This window comes from Mastigoproctus giganteus, chromosome 1 (genome assembly GCF_048544385.1).
Source record: "Mastigoproctus giganteus isolate SK-2022 chromosome 1, ASM4854438v1, whole genome shotgun sequence".
NCBI classification, from domain to species: domain Eukaryota; kingdom Metazoa; phylum Arthropoda; class Arachnida; order Uropygi; family Thelyphonidae; genus Mastigoproctus; species Mastigoproctus giganteus.
The window spans coordinates 3776719-3795297 of record NC_143575.1 but is presented as its reverse complement, the minus strand read 5'-3'; the positions used below and the strand labels follow the sequence as shown (position 1 = coordinate 3795297).

Sequence of the window (18579 nt, the reverse complement as noted above, 5' to 3'; positions counted from 1 at the left end):
TTGATAAATATACAAAACAACAGTGGACCTAACACCGAACCCTGTGGGACTCCACTAATAACATTAGTCCACGAAGAGCAGCACCCACTGATTACCACCCTCTGTCTTCTCCCACTTAACCATCCTTTTATCCATTGTAGCAACTTACCCTTAATACCATTCTGCTCCAATTTGTACAATAGTCTTCCAAGCGCAACAGTGTCAAAAGCTTTCCTGAAATCCAAATATATGATATCAAAATTATTTTTTGCATTCAGTTCCTTTGTAACCACATCATAATATCCTATCAAATTTGTCAGACAAGACTTTCCCTTAACAAACCCATGCTGTGTCTGAATTATTGCTGCAGTCTTGTCTAGATGATCCTGCAATGCATCTTTAGCCAGTGACTCCATTATTTTACCCGGAACAGAAGTTAAACTAGCTGGTTTTTAATTACTCGTGTCACCCTTCGATCCCCCTTTGTGAATTGGGGATACATTTGCACATCTCCAATCCGTGGGAACCTCCCCTGAGTCCAAGGATGCTCTCATAATTATGGCTAAGGGTTTGCTTAGTTGCCTTGCCGCCTCCTTTAATATAACTGGATAGATCCCATCCACCCCAGGTGCTTTTCTTATGTTTAACTTCAACAATTTCTCCTCCACTTTGCTTTCAGTTATTACAAAATCATTACGTATCCTGCTACAATTTGATAACCTTCTGCCATTTTCAAACCTTAATAATTCCTCATGTGTGAATGTAGATGCAAAATACTCATTCAGTTTGTTTGCTATCTGAGCAGGATCATCAATAGTCGAACCATCGATGTCAAGTGGACCAATCAGATTCATCCCCTTCCTTTTAGAGTTTATATAAGTAAAGAAATCCTTGCTGTTTTTCTTAGCATCCTTTGCCAAGGATTTCTCGTAATCTGCCTTCGCCTCCCTAACCTCCTTTGTGACCTGATTACAGACTAGCTTATATCTGCCACAGGCGTCTGAGTCGCTTGATAATTTATATGCATCCCATGCATTTTTCTTCTCTGTTACGAGTCTCATTAGTTCATTAGATAACCATTTAGGCCTAAACCTTGAACAATATTTCTTAATAGGTATGAAACTTTTAGTAGCATCCACGATTAATTCCTTGAATGCTTCCCACTTAGAATTTACTGTTGGTAACATCGTCAGTTTATCCCACTGTACAGAATTTAAATACTGTCTCAGACCATCGTAGTCGCCTTTACTGAAGCAAAAACCCTTTCCTTTACCCCTGATGGTAATTAAATCTTTAAGTAAATCCCACATCAGTACACTGTGATCACTGCCACCTAGTGGTTCCTTTATCTGCAAATTCTTAATACATGAATGATCACTGCTGATAACCAGATCAAGAGTATTACTTTCTATGGTTGCCTCTCGAACATGCTGCTGCAGAAAACAATCATCCAATAAATCCACAAAAGTCTGACTAGTGTTTGAGTGACCAACCCACAAGTTCCAGTCAATACATGGACACTAAGCAATTTATAAGTAACTCTCCAGTAAATAATAAAGAACATAATTGCAGAAGTGTGACTGATCAACTTAGACCTGCAAAAAGACCAAGAGAAAATACCGAAACCGAGGGAGCAGAAAAATCACGTCTCGATCTCACGAGAATGAATAAAGTGAAATCAGCAAGAATGGAATTGAGGCAAATGTTGTTGAAGGGGAAACCACAGCATTCCAGAGGTTATAGTGGCATAAATTTTAGAACTCTGGGACAGTTTAGAGATAACACTGATTGAATTACAGATTGACAATAAAGTTTTAATGGCAAGATTAGAAGATAAGGAAAAAGAAAGTGAAGTGGAAAAGAAAGAGAAGGAAAAAGAAAGTGAAGTGGAAAAGAAAGAGAAGGAAAGAGATGGTTTTAATTCATATACTTCAGTTGTTTCAAGAGATCAAGGAAGTGCTACACAACTGGGACAGCAGTTGGCAGTAGAGAGCAGAAAAATCAATGATGAGCTTATAAACATATGGCAAATGAGATGACATAGCTCTGAGAAAGGCAGAGAGACATATAAGTTCCTGCCCTCTGTCTCTGATGTTGACTTTAAGTTGAAGCCATGGCTGCAGTTCAGTCTTAATGCCTGTTTCTTGCGCACGGGACATGGCTTAATGTCCAGGCTGAGTCAGTTGGGTTTGGTTCCCTCTGGTCTTTGCTCTTGTAGGGTGATGGAGAAGGGTGCCCATGTCATGCTTAACTGTATCAACTATTTTCATTTGAGAGCTGGCTGAAGAGAGGGACACTTTTGCTCAATGAAGATAACTTGCTTTTCTTGTTTCATTCAAGATAATTTTATTTTATTCTCCATTTATGAATATAAAGTTTTTAAATGTAGGAGAAACACAATTTGCGAAAGGCTAGATTTGGAAATCATGGCCCCTAGTGGCTAGGGATGTCAACTGAAGACACGGGAAACTTGTTTTCTGTGCCGAAGGGCTAAATGCCTGTAAAAATTTAAAATTTTAGTTATTGATTTTACTAAATTTTATGAAGTACTGTTCATGATAAAACCACAAAGTTTTAGAGTTTAGGTTTTTTAAAATTAAAGTTTATATATTGTTGAATATATATTGAATCAATGCAGAATTTCTATTTAATTATAAGAGATGGATTTTAATGCATATTAGCATTAGTTGAGGCATAGAAAGCAAGCTTATACAGCATCAGCCAAAAAAAAAAAAAAAACCCTCCCATCAGTCACTCATCCGGTCACTCCAAATGTTTATCTACTTCAGCCCTAAATTTTTATTTAAGCTATCTTTCACAACAACAGATGGAAGTCTGTTGAAGCAATCAATTACCTGCTGGCTAAAGGCAAATTTCCACACATCTATTCTACAACTATCTTTCCTCAATTTGAATCTATTCTCCCTCAAGCTCTTAATGTGAGCAAGCATCAGCATTGAGCCTGCTCAGCTCATTCAAGACCTTATACACCTCAGTCAGATCACCTCGTAAGATGCTGCAACTTGCAGAACTTAAGCCTCTCTCTTGGTAATAGTATCTTTTTGTTCCTCTCACCAATCTTGTTGCCCTTCTCTGTATTCATTCTAGCAACTCTATATCCTTGCTAAAATGAGGGCTCCAGACCTGTACACAGTACTCAAGGTGTGGCTGACCATTGCCTTATACAAAAAGGATAATCACCTCCTTGTCTATATAGCAAAATTCCTATATATCATTGACAAAACTCCATGACCTGCTCTGGCAGCCCGTCTGCACTGCTCAGAGAACTTCATATCTGACTGTACAATTACCCCCATGTCTTTTTCCATTCTCCACCTCGCTGAGTGTAGCCACACAGTTGGTATGTTCCTCTTGGGTTACTGCTACCCATATGCAGTACTTTGCATTTGTCAATGTTAAACTTCAGTTGCCACTTAGTCCATTTGCTCAACTTATCCAGATCCAGTTGCAGTAGCATACTGTCATTACTGTCATTAACAACCCTGCCAACCTTTATACATCTGCAAACTTTGACTTTAAGCCTGACATACCTTCATCGATATCATTGATAAATACACAAAACAACAGGCCCAGCACCAAACCCTGGGGACTCCAGTAATAACATTAGTCCACTTAGAGCAGCGTCCATTTATAACTACGCTCTGCCATATCCCATTCAACCACCCCTTTATCCATTGCAGCAACTTGCCCTTAATGCCATACCGCTCCAATGTGCAACATTGGAGCGGTATGGCATTAAGGGCAATGTCGCTCTTCCATTTGCAACAGTACCAAAAGCTTTCCTGAAATCCAAGTATATGATATCAAAATTATTTTTTGCATTCAGTTCCTTTGTGACCACATCATAGTATCCAATCAAATTGGTCAGACAAGACTTCCCCTTAACAAACCCATGCTGTGCCTGGACTATTACTGCAGTCTTGTCTAGGTGGTGATCCTGCATCGCTTCTTTAACTATTGACTCCATTATTTTCCTCGGAACAGAAGTTAAACTAAAAGGTATAATTATTTGTGCCACCCTTTGAACCTCTCTTTGTGAATTGGGGATACATTTGCACATCTTCACTCCATTGAGACCTCCCCTGAATATGGGCTTATTGTTATTGCCCTGGTGGTATGTTTAGAGGTGGCACGTCGAACATGACATGCCACAAGTCACTGAAGATAACAATCCAAATGATTAGTGGACATACCAAAATGGTTGCACAGCCCGGCCTCTCCCTTCAGGTCCATGAATTTTGTGATCCCTGGATCACGCACACATGTTTGGTGAGTGATTTAGCATTAGTAGTGGCAAATGATGCAAGAAAGCAAGCTTATACAGCAACAGTTAAAAAAAAAAAAAAAAAGTCATCTCCACCCCCCCTCAGTAATTTGTTGTCTAGTTCTTCCTTGAATTTATTTAAACTATCAACTTCCACAAGAACAGATGGAAGTTTGTTCTAGCAATCAATCACCTGCTGGCTAAAGGCAAACTTCTGCACATCTATTCTGCAACCATCATTCCTCAATTTGAATGCTATCAACATTGAGCTTGCTCAATCCACTCATTTAATCACAGATATCTTGAAATTGTGGCATAATTCCCCCCCCCCCCATACTTCTCCTTCAACCCATGTACGGTACTAAGTACTATAGGTTTTGATACCTTTCGTGTTTGGGGTTTTCATAAAAAAAAAAATAAATAAATAATAATACAGAGTTGAAACTTGTGAAAACATGTTTGGTGACTGATTTAGTCATAGTAATGCATGAATTACCTGCTTATATTCAGTCAGCTGAATAGAAGGTGTTTTATGACTTGAAAGGTTACAAACAACTTTTAAAGAAAATGCTATAGGTTATTTGAAGACTTTTCAGTGGGTTGTAAAGTTTAGAGGGTCACTTGTCAGTCAAAACTATTCCTCACTCTTAATGCCCTTCAACTTCAAAAACCAATGATTCAATCACTCAGGTTTATGATATAACAGGTTTTATCAGGAGTGATTCGGAGCAGGAATGCAATAGCACATTCTCTTTGAGTAGACTGGGTTCGAACTCCTGACTGTTAAACACAGTCGATCTGCCAACCAGCACGGCAGATTATGGTCCATTCCCTCAACATGACTTGCTGAGGAAGCCACCATCATGCAGTGGATTGATAATGGCTGCAGTTTCATTCATTCATCAAGAGTGATCAGCATTTAACATTTGGCAAAAATTCCTAGCGAAACTGTATTTCTTATGGAATAGGTCAATTTTACATGAAATTTAGGAATGTGACACATTTCAGCCAAGTTTGTGTACCACATCCTTGCATGCAAGATCTTCATCAACAAGCAGCTGCTGACCCACCCTTTGTTTCTTATGTGATTATTATTGAAGAATCATGGGTGTATGGCTACTACTCAGAAAAAAGGCCCAGTCTTTTTAAAGGAAGACTTATTTCCTCCAAACTAAAAAAGCAAGATAATTTCAATCAAATATGATCATGTTTACTGTATTTTTTTTGACTCACAGAGCACTGTTTATTTTGAATTTATCCTGCATAGTCAAACAGTAAACCAGGAATAATACAAAAAAGTTCCATAGCAATTGTCCATCAGGGAATTGCAATATGACATTACCTGAGCACACTCAGTACTTTCCATTCAAGAATTTCATGTGAAGCACTTCATTGTTATAATCAATCCCCTGTCTGCCAGATTTAGCTCCCTGTATTTTTTTTTTTTTTTTTTTTGTGTTTCCCAAGCTTAAAGCCCATTAAAGGTCACAGATTTTCAATAACCAAGAAAATTATCCAGAAAGTGATACAGGAACTATTAGAAATTCCAAAAGAAGCTTATCAGGAATGCTTCCAGAAGTTGCAGAAGCATTAAATCAGTATATATATATATATAATCAAGAATAATGGTATAGAGAAGCCATTAAGGGAGGGGGGGGGAACATATGTTTGAATTTAAATACGACTAAATTAAAATAACATAACTTATGGATCAGGGACACTGCGATAGCAAAACGTACCCTACAGCCATAATGTGTATATATATATATATATATCTATATGAAAAATATTTTAAATATAAAATATTGTAGATAGAACAGGTGAAGGAGATTTATATGTAGAATTAAAACTAATGAATATACGGTATACATTGGGAGCGAAATATGTTGTGAACAAAATATGCAAAAATGAATAGCAAAATTGAAAGAACGACCAAGGTGAAATAACATTGCGGTGTCAAGACACCGCAATATATCTTATCGTTATCTTATTTTCCAGTTCTATCCGCCCCCCCCCCTTTGTTCACAACATATTTCGCTCCCAGTGTATACCGTATATTCATTAGTTTTAATTCTACATATAAATCTCCTTCACCTGTTCTACCTACAATATTTTATATTTAAAATATTTTTCTTATATACTTTGAGTCTAGTCTATATTTTATATATAGACTCAAGGAGGCTACTTCAAAGAGATCCACCTGAATAGTTAGTATGCCTCATCATATTTCCAAATATTAGTTAAGTACATATGTACTCCACAGTTTTACCATATTATTTGAAATGCTTACACCATAGTCTTACATAAAAATATTGCCACAAAATATTATTGCATTTTTTGCTTGTATGTATGTACAGATGGATGGCTTCAAGTTGGGAGCACACACATTTATGCCAGGTCTAATCACAGGAACTAGTACATACAATAAGTTCCTGACTAATGAAACCCGAGTTACATAACTTCGAACTTACGTAATTTTTTTTCGCTCAATTTTTTTTTTTTTTTAGGATAGTAAAATAGAAAACAGTTAAAAAAAAAAAAAAAAAAAAAAGAAAAGAAAAGAAGAAGCAATCAATGAGATACGGAGTAACAAGCTTAAAAAATAGGAAAATGAAGAGAAGAGTCTGAATATTTCAGTGAAGGGGACAATTTCACCATGATAACGTAAAAACCCACAGAATTTCTGTTATCGGTATTATGACAAATGCAATAAGATCGAGTTTACTACCCATTTATAATGAATTGCACTAACAGAAAAGTCCAATAAACCAGAAACTGCAATTGTCTTTATTGTTTTATGGTTATGCTTTAGTAAAATGTGAGCTTGCGTGAGGTGATAATAGTGTTTTCACCTAAACCCTGTGAAGTTCTTTACAGAAAATTTCATTTTGACCGTTATCATGGTGCTGACTAAAAGAATAAGTGACAGCAGTTCTAGTAAATCTACCAAGAAAAGGAAAGTGATAGATTTGGATCAGAAAATTAAAATAAGGATGTATGAAAATGATCAAACATGAACAATTATCATGCAAAATTTAGATTTGTCAGTGGCAACAGTGAACACAAAAATAAAGGACAAAGAAGACAGAATACAAGAAGCAATGAAAGGATCACACCAATGAAGTCAACTTTAATAACCAAGGCTACAAAATACATATAAGTTTTTACAGTACAATAACATGCATGTTTTCTTCCTTTTATGTTTTTTCTTATGTGCCACTCCGGCTACTTCATCATTGTCCGCAGATAAAGTTTTTAATTGAACTAATTAAAAATACGAGGAGGGGTTGAAAAGCTTTTAGCCTAACATATAAATAAAAGACAAATAAAAAAAATCAAAGCTATTTTTATTCAACATATTCCCCCCTTATATCAATGCACTTTTTACATTGGTCCTCCAAGCATTTTAGTCCCTTGGAATAGAAGTCCAAAGTTTGCTCCTCCAACCAGGCCTTGGCCGCACTAATGACATCATTTGTGGTGTTAAAACACCTTCCTTTTAAAAACTTTTTGCGATTAGGGAATAGATGGTAGTCAGAGGGAGCCGGGTCAGGCGAATAAGGTGGATGGTTCAAATATTTGAAACCCAAATGTTTGATTTTTGCCCTTGTCTGGCGTGCCTTGTGTGCTGGTGCGTTGTCCTGAAGGAAGATGATGCCTTTGCTCAATTTTCCACACCTTTTTTTCTTTCAATTTTTCCTTTACTTTGTCTAATAGAGAACAATAGTAACTTGCATTGATTGTCAAACCTTTTTCTAGATAGTCTATCAACATTATAACATTACACCTTCACAATCCCAGAAAACAGTAGCCATCACTTTTCCAGATGATCTTTGGGTTCAGAACTTCTTGGGCCTTGGTGAACCTGAATGTTTCAACTCCACTGATTGTTGTTTCATCTCAGGGTCATAAAAATATAATCAGGTTTCATCTACATTCAAAAGTTGATTTAAAAAATTGCTCTTAATCCTGCTGAAATGAGCAATAATGGTCTTTGAAGCACCACTCAGTTTCGTTTCTGATCGACATTGAGGGATTTCGGAACCCATTTTGCTGATAACTTTTTCATTTCCAAATCTTTATGAATTATCTTAAAAACACATTCATGTGATATCTTTAAGGTCTTTTCTACTGTTTTAACTGAAATTCTTCAATTTTCAAGTATCATTTCATGAATTTGATTGATGTTTTCGAGAGTTGATGCAGAAATCAATCTTCCCGACCTTGGAGCATCTTCAAGGACAAAACTGCCTCTTTTGAATTTGCCAACCAATTTTTTACAGTTGCATGAGAAGGACACTGTTCTTTAAGTGTTTTGGTCATATCTTCAAATATTGCTTTTGCAGAAAACCCTCTGAAACAAAGGTATTTTATGATCACACGGTACTCCATCTTCTCAAACTTGTGATTTTCCCTTGAATCGATTTCTTTAAAGGCTGAAAAAAATACAAAATATATTTTTTTTCTGGATTTATGGCTTTTATATTAAAAAAGATCGTTGATCACAAATATGATAATTAAATTGGTCAAATATTTTTAAAAATGGGTCAGCCTAAAAACCTTTCAACCCTCGTATATAACTATTTTTTATATATATATAACTAATATATAAAAAATATATATAACTAATATATAAAATATATATATGACTAATATATAAAAATATATATATAACTAATATATAAAAAATATATATAACTAATTAATTGAAAAATATATAACTATTTTTCACCATTCTGAGGATATGTGGTTTTTGTAATTTTGACATATCAAGGATATAGTAGCAATATTTTATTAGTCATTCCTGAGTTACGTAAAACTGAACTTACGAAAGAAGTCCTGGAACGTATCTCTTATGTATGTTGGGGACTTACTGTTACACTGAACTGGTACACTTTATTAAAGTGTACCAGTCCAGTGTACTGGTACACTTTAATAAAAGTAGTTGATATGCCAAATCTCTTTCTCCAAATCAACAAAGAAAGTCATATCCATATCCAACATAGAAGGACCACTATTCATCATTCAATCTTATCTTTAACCTCCAGATCTTCTATACAAGTCAACACCGCCTTGGGAATACTTACAACTCACTATTTATAGTGATCTTGAAAACTTCAATTCTCTACAACTGGAGGTGCCAGAGGTATCCTTCCCACTAAGTTATAAAAGAGTTCATGACAGCATGTTTATAAAGCACATAATAAAAAAAGCTAACGTCATAATGCAAGTCAGGCCATCATCTTCGAGCCACACACACAAGGAGTTAATTTTGTGTAAAGCAGTCATAACAGCTATACCTGAGTTGCATCTTTCTGTGCTACTACTTATGTACTAAAGTTAGTGTTGCCCTATGCATCTCAAGTATTGATATGAACATGTTGATTCTGTACTCTAATTTCCTAAGATCTCCTTTCCTTAATAATTGTGGCAATATTTTTATATAAGACAATTTGCATGTTTAATTGGAACTTTATCAACTTTAATTGGATTATAATAAAGTTTATAATGCTCTCCTAGTAACATAATTATTTTTCTGTATTAAATGTATCAGTTCGTAACTGATTTCTTGGATAAGGCAGTCAATTGATTTTTTTATAATTAATATTATTTTAAGGAACAACTTTATATTGATACATCATGCTCCTAACACATTTTTAATATAACACAACCATTTTGATAGGTTTGTATTATAGATATTCAACTGTAGATCTCTTCAATATGAAGTTATCGTCAATTATAATATCAAAAATCAAGAACTATTCACACACTTATTTGTTTGGGAATAAAGATTAATAATAGCACAAAAAAAAAAAAAAAAGAAAGAAAGAAAGAACAAACCTCATCGAGGATTTTAATTTTTTCTTTGACTTCGTGTTCTCTCTCTTTTGGCTTTAAATTTTTCTCTCCTTCCAGCTTCTTTACAGCATGTTTATAAAGTTTATACAGTTTCTTTGGGTCAAATGTGGTAAACTTTGCTACAAAAATCCACAGAAAGCTACAAACAGAAATTAAGTTAATTGAATTTAATCAATTTATGAGAGTGATTCAAAAATAACAGCAGTTTTAATATAAAAAATAATACATTAGATAAGAAAATATTTTTATCATTTTTTTCATTCTTCATGCATTTCAATACAAAAGTTTCAGTCTTTTACAAGTATTTTAACATAGGGCACAGGCACACTTTTTTCTTGAAAATTATTGCCATAAAGAATTTCTTGTGGAGATACTTTTCTGGAGAAATGTTAAAATTCACAGTGATGTAATTCCTAACAGACATTTAAATTTTTATTAATGGTAGTAGTTTTTTTTTGTATGCTGTACACTACCATTCATGGTGGATGGTCCAACTTCCTTAATCAAGCACGTAGAAAACTATATCCTTTCACCATTACACAAATCTTCCAATATTTTTTATTCACACAAAAGAATGTTTATGTGTTAGATGATAGTAATTCTATGTAGTAGTCAGGATATGCTTTTAAAACTTCTTGAAAGAGAATACTTATAGCCAAAAGATTTCAGTACAGAAGAAATTAGTCAGTCAATTTGCCTGACTAATTTCTAGAGGCAAAATTCTAGTTCTCTGTAGGGTCAACAATAATCAATATGCAATATGCATACAATTTATAAAATTATAAAAGATTTTAAAAAATTAAAATACAGTTGCACATAATGTTTAGAACTGATTAATACGTTTGATAACCCCTGAAAGAGTCACCCAGATTTTACATATGAAAGAATAGGCATTTTTTAAAATTATCTCGTATACACTCAGTGATCGTTGAATTATTACCACCCCCATCTATAATGGACTATACTGCATAGCTCACAGTATAAAAAGCCAAACAGCTTCCTATGCTAGAGCAGTAATAATCTGCATTTGGTCGTGATGGTAAAAGCGATAAAGTAGCAGTTATAGGATGCAGCAAAGATATCACAGAGTTTCAAAAGGCCATGATTGTGGGAGCTTGTGTATCGTGCTTCCATATTGGAAACAACGCATCTTGTTGGTCACGGCAAACTGTGGTTAAAGTGTACAAAGAATGGTATTGAACAGGTCAAACCACTTTCCACTAACAGAACTAAAAAATTATTCAAGGTGGGTTTTCATGGTAAGAGAAGGGTGAAGCATGTTGTAAGCTCAAGAACAGGTCACTGTGTGAGGTTAACATTGCAATACAATATGGAGACTGCAAGAACAATATGCAAAATGATGATAAGCTGCACACTCAGATGTATAGGATTCCACAGCATGTGACCCAAGAGACACCCTCTTCTCACTGTTGGTCATCATTGATGGTGAATGCTGTGGTGTCAACAACACACTTTTTTCCCTATGTTTCACTTTTTCCCAGACAGAAATGAGACCTTAAGAAATGATAATGTGCTGTGTCATTGAGCCACATTGTGTACAAATGGTTCAGGGAACACAGTGAAGATATCACCCATTTGATTGGCCTCCAGATTTGCCTGAACTCAATCCAATTGATCACCACTAGGATGTTTTGTAAATGGAAGTGACGCATACAAACATGTAACTTTTATCTATTCCATGATAAAAATATTCGCATATTTATTTGCATGATAAAAATAGATAATTTTTATCTATTTTTATCATGCAAGGAAAGCCTTGCATGTAGCATGGCTGCAGATCTCTACGGATGTCTTTGACATCTATTGGAGTCAATGCCTAGATGAATAGCAGCTGTTATCCATGCAAATGGTGGACACAGTATCAGGTAGGTGGTCATAATTTAGATCACTCAGTATATATTTTTTAACAACCTCTAACATGAATTTATGTCTGTATACTCCATAGATTTAACTGGGGGCATCTTTATGTTATCTGCTACTCTTCATTAATGCTAATATATATATATATATATATATAAATTCAACATAATATATCACAGATTACATTATTATGGTCTTAGTGTATATAGTGCTATGGGAATGGCACTAGCCCATAAATCCATAAAATAAATTTAAAAACTAATTAATTAATTGTTATTGTATTGCTAAATCTATACTTATCTTATTAAAACACAAACCCACACAATTTTCAAGGTTATTATATATAAATAAACAAATATATCTTATATATCTTAGAAATAAAGTGCAACAAACAGATTGCGTCACCAACCCTTTGTATAATCCCAGGGCTCACATCTGGTGAGTATGGGCTTGGCACACCCAGGGTCCTGAGCTGGATATCACCATTCTTCGGCTGGTGCAGCATAAGCGTGAGGCTTCCTTGCACCATATGGCTAATAATAATAATATGAAGATGGTGAGACTGCATTTAGAATATTGTGTTCGTGTCTAGAGGCTACAGAACTTGGCAACTAGACACCTTAAAGAGGAACCTTACCGGGGTCTATAAGGCTCTAAGAGGGGACAGTAAAAAAAATGAAGGTAAAATTTTCACTGATATAAATGATTACAGAACTAGAGGCCATAAGTTCAAATTATAGGAAAAAAAATCTGGACAGGATTGTAAGAAGTATTCTTTTAGCCAACTAGTTACCTCAATGGGCAGAGGCCAACAGCTTGGGGAAATTTAAAGTTCAGTTAGATAGTTACTTAAGTTATGACAGAAACACAAAGTTTGTTTATTTTCATTTTTTTTATATACAGCAATACCTCACTTCGCATGGCTTCAAACAGCAGGGGTTTCACTATAACACGGTTTTCAATTGTCAAAAATTTACTGTGCGTATAAAAACACATTCAATAGCCTAGACACTTACTCTACGTATATGCTGCATTGTCATAGACTGGGTCTGCATAAATATATGTTACGGTGCCAACTCTATTGTCTCACATGCACATGTGCCAATAGCTCCTTTCGGGCAATCAGTAGCAACATGCAACAGTGTTCAGTATTTTTAATTCCATCCTGACAAGATGATGTGATAGCTTTTTATTTCACAATTTATTTTTTACCCCTCTAAATACAATCAAAACTATATTTGCATCTTGGCTAGAAATCACTGCCACCAACATGCATTCTGTTTGGTAGCATGTTTTGCCCTATTTTGCAAATGATTTCGCTGGTTTTGAATCGCAAATTCAGAAAATCACCGAAGACGTTGTGAAGATTGGAAGAGACTTGGGATTCGAAACTTTCGACATTGCCAATGTACGTGACTGCACTGACTCACATGCAAATGACATAGATGATGCAATTCTCCTTGAAATTGATGAGCAAACTGCATATGAAGAAGAGGAAAACAATTATGAAGTGGAACCAAAATAATTTTCAATAGAAGAATTGGAGAAAGTTTTTTGGGGGATTGACGTGGCCTGAGAGGTGATTATGAATTGAGATCCGGATGTTGAACGTAGCATCAAGATACGGCAAATTTTACAAGATGGGATTCAATGCCACAAAGACTTGTATGCCAAGAAAAAGAAGAGATGACTTCACCAGACTTTATTATTGAAATACTAAATAAACAAAGCTTTTTTCTGATCTCTCATGATGTTACCTTTTCATTAATAAAGTTTTTGCAATATTTTTTATTTCAAATCCTTTTAATTGGTTCATCATCATCATCAGCCATTTTCAATCCACTGCAGGATGAAGGCCTCTCCAGCAACTTTCCAGTTCCTTCTGTTTTGAGCACTGGCCATCCATTTACTACTCAAAAACTCATGAATTTCATCTATCCATCTCCGCCTTTGTCTTCCAGGTTTTCTTCTAGCTCCTCTTGGGTACCATTCTGTTATTTTCTTAGTCCATCTGTCATCATGTCTTCGAGCTATGTGTCCTGCCCAAGACCATTTTAGTTCTTTAATTTTGATAAGAATGTCCTTTACTTGAGTTTGCTGCCTAATCCATGTGTTTCTCTTCTTATCTAACAGTCTGATTCCCAATATAATTCGTTCCATTCTTCGCTGTGTAGTTCTTAGCTTCTCTTCCATTCTTTTGGTGAGTGCCCAAGTTTCACTTCCATAAGTCATGGTTGGGAGTATACATTGATTCATTATTTTACGTTTCAGACAAACTGGGATATTGCTCTTCAGTATGTGACTATATTTCCTGAATGCTATCCATCCAAAATTTATTCTTCTCTTGACTTCCAGCCATTTATCATTATTACAGCTAATAACTTGTCCCAGATAAGTATATGACTCCACCTTTTCAATTACTGCTCCTTCAATCATTATTTCCCTTTCCGTGGCATACTTGTTCATCATTACTTTTGTTTTAGCCATATTCATCTTTAGTCCAAAATCCTTACTAACTGTGCATAACTGATTAAGATTTTCCTCTAATTCTTTGGGATCGTGGCTTATGACCACAATGTCATCTGCAAATCGTAAATGGTTTAGGTACTCTCCGTTCACATTGACTCCTTTCTGCGACCAGTCTAATCTTCTGAAAGCTTCCTCAAGGGCAGCAGTAAACAGCTTCGGAGATATTGTGTCTCCTTGTCGAACTCCTTTCTCGATTTTAAATTTGCTACTGTCTTTGTCTAGTCTAATAAAGGATGTAGCACTCTCATATATTTTCTTCAAAATCATAATATATGGAGTATCTATGCCTTGTCTTTCCAGTGCCCGAAACATTGCCTTATGCTGTATGGAGTCAAATGCCTTTTCATAATCCACAAATGCCAGGCATAATGGTGTTTTATATTCATTTGCTTTCTCCATTAGCTGTGATATTACGTGAAGGTGATCCATAGTTGAGAATCCTGTCCTAAAGCCAGCTTGCTCTTTCGGTTGATTCTCATCAAGTATTCTTTCTAATCTGTTAGTAATGACCCTTGTGAACAACTTGTAGATGTGGGATAACAAGCTAATTGGTCTATAATTTCCAATTTCTGATTTATCTCCTTTCTTATGCAGCAAAACTATGATTGCATTATTCCACTGCTTAGGCATCGCACCTTTTCTAATGCACTTTGTGAAGAGCCTTGCCAGTTTTTGCGTTATGTCTCTTCCTCCCAATTTTAACAACTCTACAGTAACTTCATCTTCCCCCGGGGCTTTCCGATTCTTCATTTTCTTCAATGCATGTTCTACCTCATCAGGAAGAATATCGGGTATGTCGTATGTGTTGCTACTTTGCAATCCATCTTCCCCACTGCTGGTATCATTCCCTCGCTCCTTGTATAATTCTCTATAGTAGTCTTCTGCTATTTGAATTATGCCTTCTCTGCTGTTTATAAGTACACCATCGCTATTCTTCAGTTTCAGTATCATTTGTCTTTCTGTATTACTGCTCATGGCTGCTGATTTAAATCCTTTGTTTTCCCTTAATGCTTGTTCTACTTTTCTTGTGTTAAATCTTCTTATGTCCTCTCTGAGTCTCTTTCTAATGGCTTTGCATAACTCAGTATACTCAATTTTCTCCCTATCAGTGTTTTTCTTGCTCTTCATTTGTCGTCTTTGGTTCATCATGACAAGTGTTTCTTGACTAATTTTTTCTTCTTTGGATTTCTGTTTCCCTATAGGTTTCTTGGGCTTTATCACTTTCAAAAAGTTGTAATATTCCTCGTCGATATCTTGGTCCTCAGTGGTCAGCAGAAGCTCATACGCGCCTCCGTAGCCAGGTGGGAAGGAGCAGCAGTGAGTAGCATACGCTTCTTGATTAGACCGGGGTTCGAGCCCGTCACCACCAAATACGGAGGATGCGGAAAGGTCAGGGAATGACCACCGCATATCCCGGAGCAATATGGCCTTAGTTGCTAATGTTCCTAAAATCCAAAAAAAAAAAAAAAAAAAAAAAGAAGCTCATACTTGTTCTTAAGTTCCAGTACATACTGCTTTTTCTCCTCTTCTGTTATCTCAAAGACCTTTGTATTATTTACTCGAGTCAGTTTTTTCCTTTCCTTTCCTACGTCTATATCAAGTGTACATCTTACCATTCTGTGATCACTTCCAACATTTACCTTATTCAGGACGGTAACATCATTCACAATATATCTTCTGTTAGTGAGGATGAAGTCGATTTCATTAGTTGTTAATCCATTTGGACTCTTCCATGTCCACTTTCTGTTCACCCTTTTCTTGAAAAAAGTGTTCATTACTGACATTCCTTGAGATTCTGCAAATTCCACAAGTCTTTCACCTCTTTTATTTCTTTCACCAATTCCAAAATTTCCTATAGTTCCTCTTTCTGTGCTGTTTTGCCTTTTTCCAACCTTAGCATTGAAGTCCCCCATAATAATAGTGTAGTGGGTTTTCTGCTCATCTAGAAGACTCTCAATTTCAGTGTACATTTCTTCAACCTCTTCATCATCGTGGCTCGATGTTGGCGCATAAATCATTACAATCTTTAGCTTGTACCTCTTAGAAATCTTGAGTATTAGTCTTGACACTCTTGGTGATGTACTTTTGAATTCCAAAATGTTGTTTTTAAAATCTTTATGGACCAGAAACCCAACTCCACCTTCACTCCTTTCACTGTTTCCATTGGTGTACAGCAGATTTCCACTTGATAAACTTATAAGTGATTCATTTCTTCTTCTTGTTTCAGCCAAACCGATAATATTCCAATTCACATTTTCTAATTCCTTTTCCAGCTCTAATATCCTGTCTTCACCGATGAGTGATCGTACGTTATAACAGGCCAAGTTCAATTTCCGTGCATGGCAGCCTGGTCGTACCCAGAGATTCTTAGCACCCTCTGCTTCCACTCTGATCCTCTCGCTGCCGTAAGAGGGAGAGTGAAAGCTGCTGGCGACTGAGGGCCATTTGTATTGTTGTGCTCTCATTGCTGGAGGGTTTGGTCTTTTCCTCTTCACGCTGACCAGGCGTCTTGAAGAGAACCACTCTACACGTTCGTTGCCACCTAAGTGACGTAACAGGGCTTACCATCGAGAAGGTGTGCATGAGTGGATTTTAGGGAGGCAGGCTAACCGGACTTCTCCTAAATCTTCTGTAATAGAGAGATATTGGATCCATCAGTGTTTTAGGCTGAGTGTCTGATAACATACAGGATACCTGTTCCCCTCTAAGCCCCTTTAATTGGTTATCAAGTGTAAATTGTTTATAGATTTATCATAATTTGTTTATAGACTTTCTCTGGTATGCATTCAATTAAAACCCATTATAATTATACCTCAATCAGCACATTTCACATAACACGGAACAGTTTCGGTACCAATTGTCAGTGCTATGCAGGGTATTGCTGTATATTTTTTATTATTATTATTATTATTTTATTTTTTTGGCCAGCACAGCAAAAGTCTGAAGTTTTACCACTGTACGGCTAATACTAATACTGACTCCTTCATGGGTGGGTTCCAGTTTGAACTTACAGATGATATTAATGTTATGCAAGGGTCTTCAGTTACGTTTAGGTATGTCTCTTGCAAGCAAAAGCAAACTGGTTCATATTTTTACAGAACCTTGATGTCACCATCGTTTTACTGGAATCCACGATAACTGCAGCATGTAGGATAGCCAAATAAGCCCACTTCCTAAGTTTTGAAAGTTTATTTTTCTCAATAATATAAAATAACAATTCAACAAAAATAAAAATTTCTTAAATTTTTTTTTGGTGGAAGTATGGCAGCTGTGCTGTGTTCATTTCTTTCTCTGATTAGGCACCTCCTTAGCTTCGACATCCATTTTTTCTTGCACTACTGTTGGAGCTTGGGTTTTCTGTAGTTTTCTTTACCATCGGATTTTAGTAGTAGTGGAGCATTAGGAGGTACTGATATTTGAGTGGTAGCTAACTCAGTTTTCTGTGGGTTTTTAAGAACTCAGTAAATAGGCAATGGGAATGAATGACTCATTTGCTCAAATTGTGTTCCCTATTTGTGCAATAATGGAACATAGCCCTGTGACTTTCACAGTTATGAAAGTTTATTGCTATTTATAGGTTTTTTACCACTTTTGTATGTGGGGTGCTCTCTTTGGCAGTTAATACATGAGATTTTAGAGCTAAATGTGCTGAAATTTCATAATCCTTTGCACCACATCGAACATACTAAAGGGCACCAGCAGGCCATTTTTAAGTATTCATATTTCCAGCACTGGAAACACCTTAGTAAGTTAGCAGGGGGAGTATGATCTTACTGGGCAAAGCTACCACCTGTTTGCAATCATTTGGAGATACTGATGAATTGTAAATGAGGAAGACATTTTTAGTGGGAACTAGATTTCCATTCCCAAATATTTGTTTTGTAAGTGTCACTGTTTGTCACTTTCTCTCAGAAAAGATTTTCTTTTCAGACACTTCAATATGATTCCACTTGGTGATCATGTCTCAAGATAAGTTTAGTGTCTTATCGGAGGAGGTGTTATGGTGATTGCATTTCACCAATAGAGATAACTCGGAGAAGCTGTTC

At 35.9% G+C, this 18579-nt stretch overlaps 1 protein-coding gene across 3 annotated transcripts in view; it reads right to left on the bottom strand.

Moving 5' to 3' along the window:
- Positions 1 to 18579, bottom strand: part of Chd1 (chromodomain-helicase-DNA-binding protein 1) — a 606282-nt gene that overhangs the window by 27215 nt on the left and 560488 nt on the right. For all 3 annotated transcript variants that reach the window (XM_090371234.1, XM_090371253.1, XM_090371245.1), the window contains exon 35: positions 10106 to 10262. In XM_090371234.1, coding sequence (XP_090227360.1) covers positions 10106 to 10262 — 157 coding nt within the window. The remainder of the gene's footprint in view (positions 1 to 10105; positions 10263 to 18579) is intronic.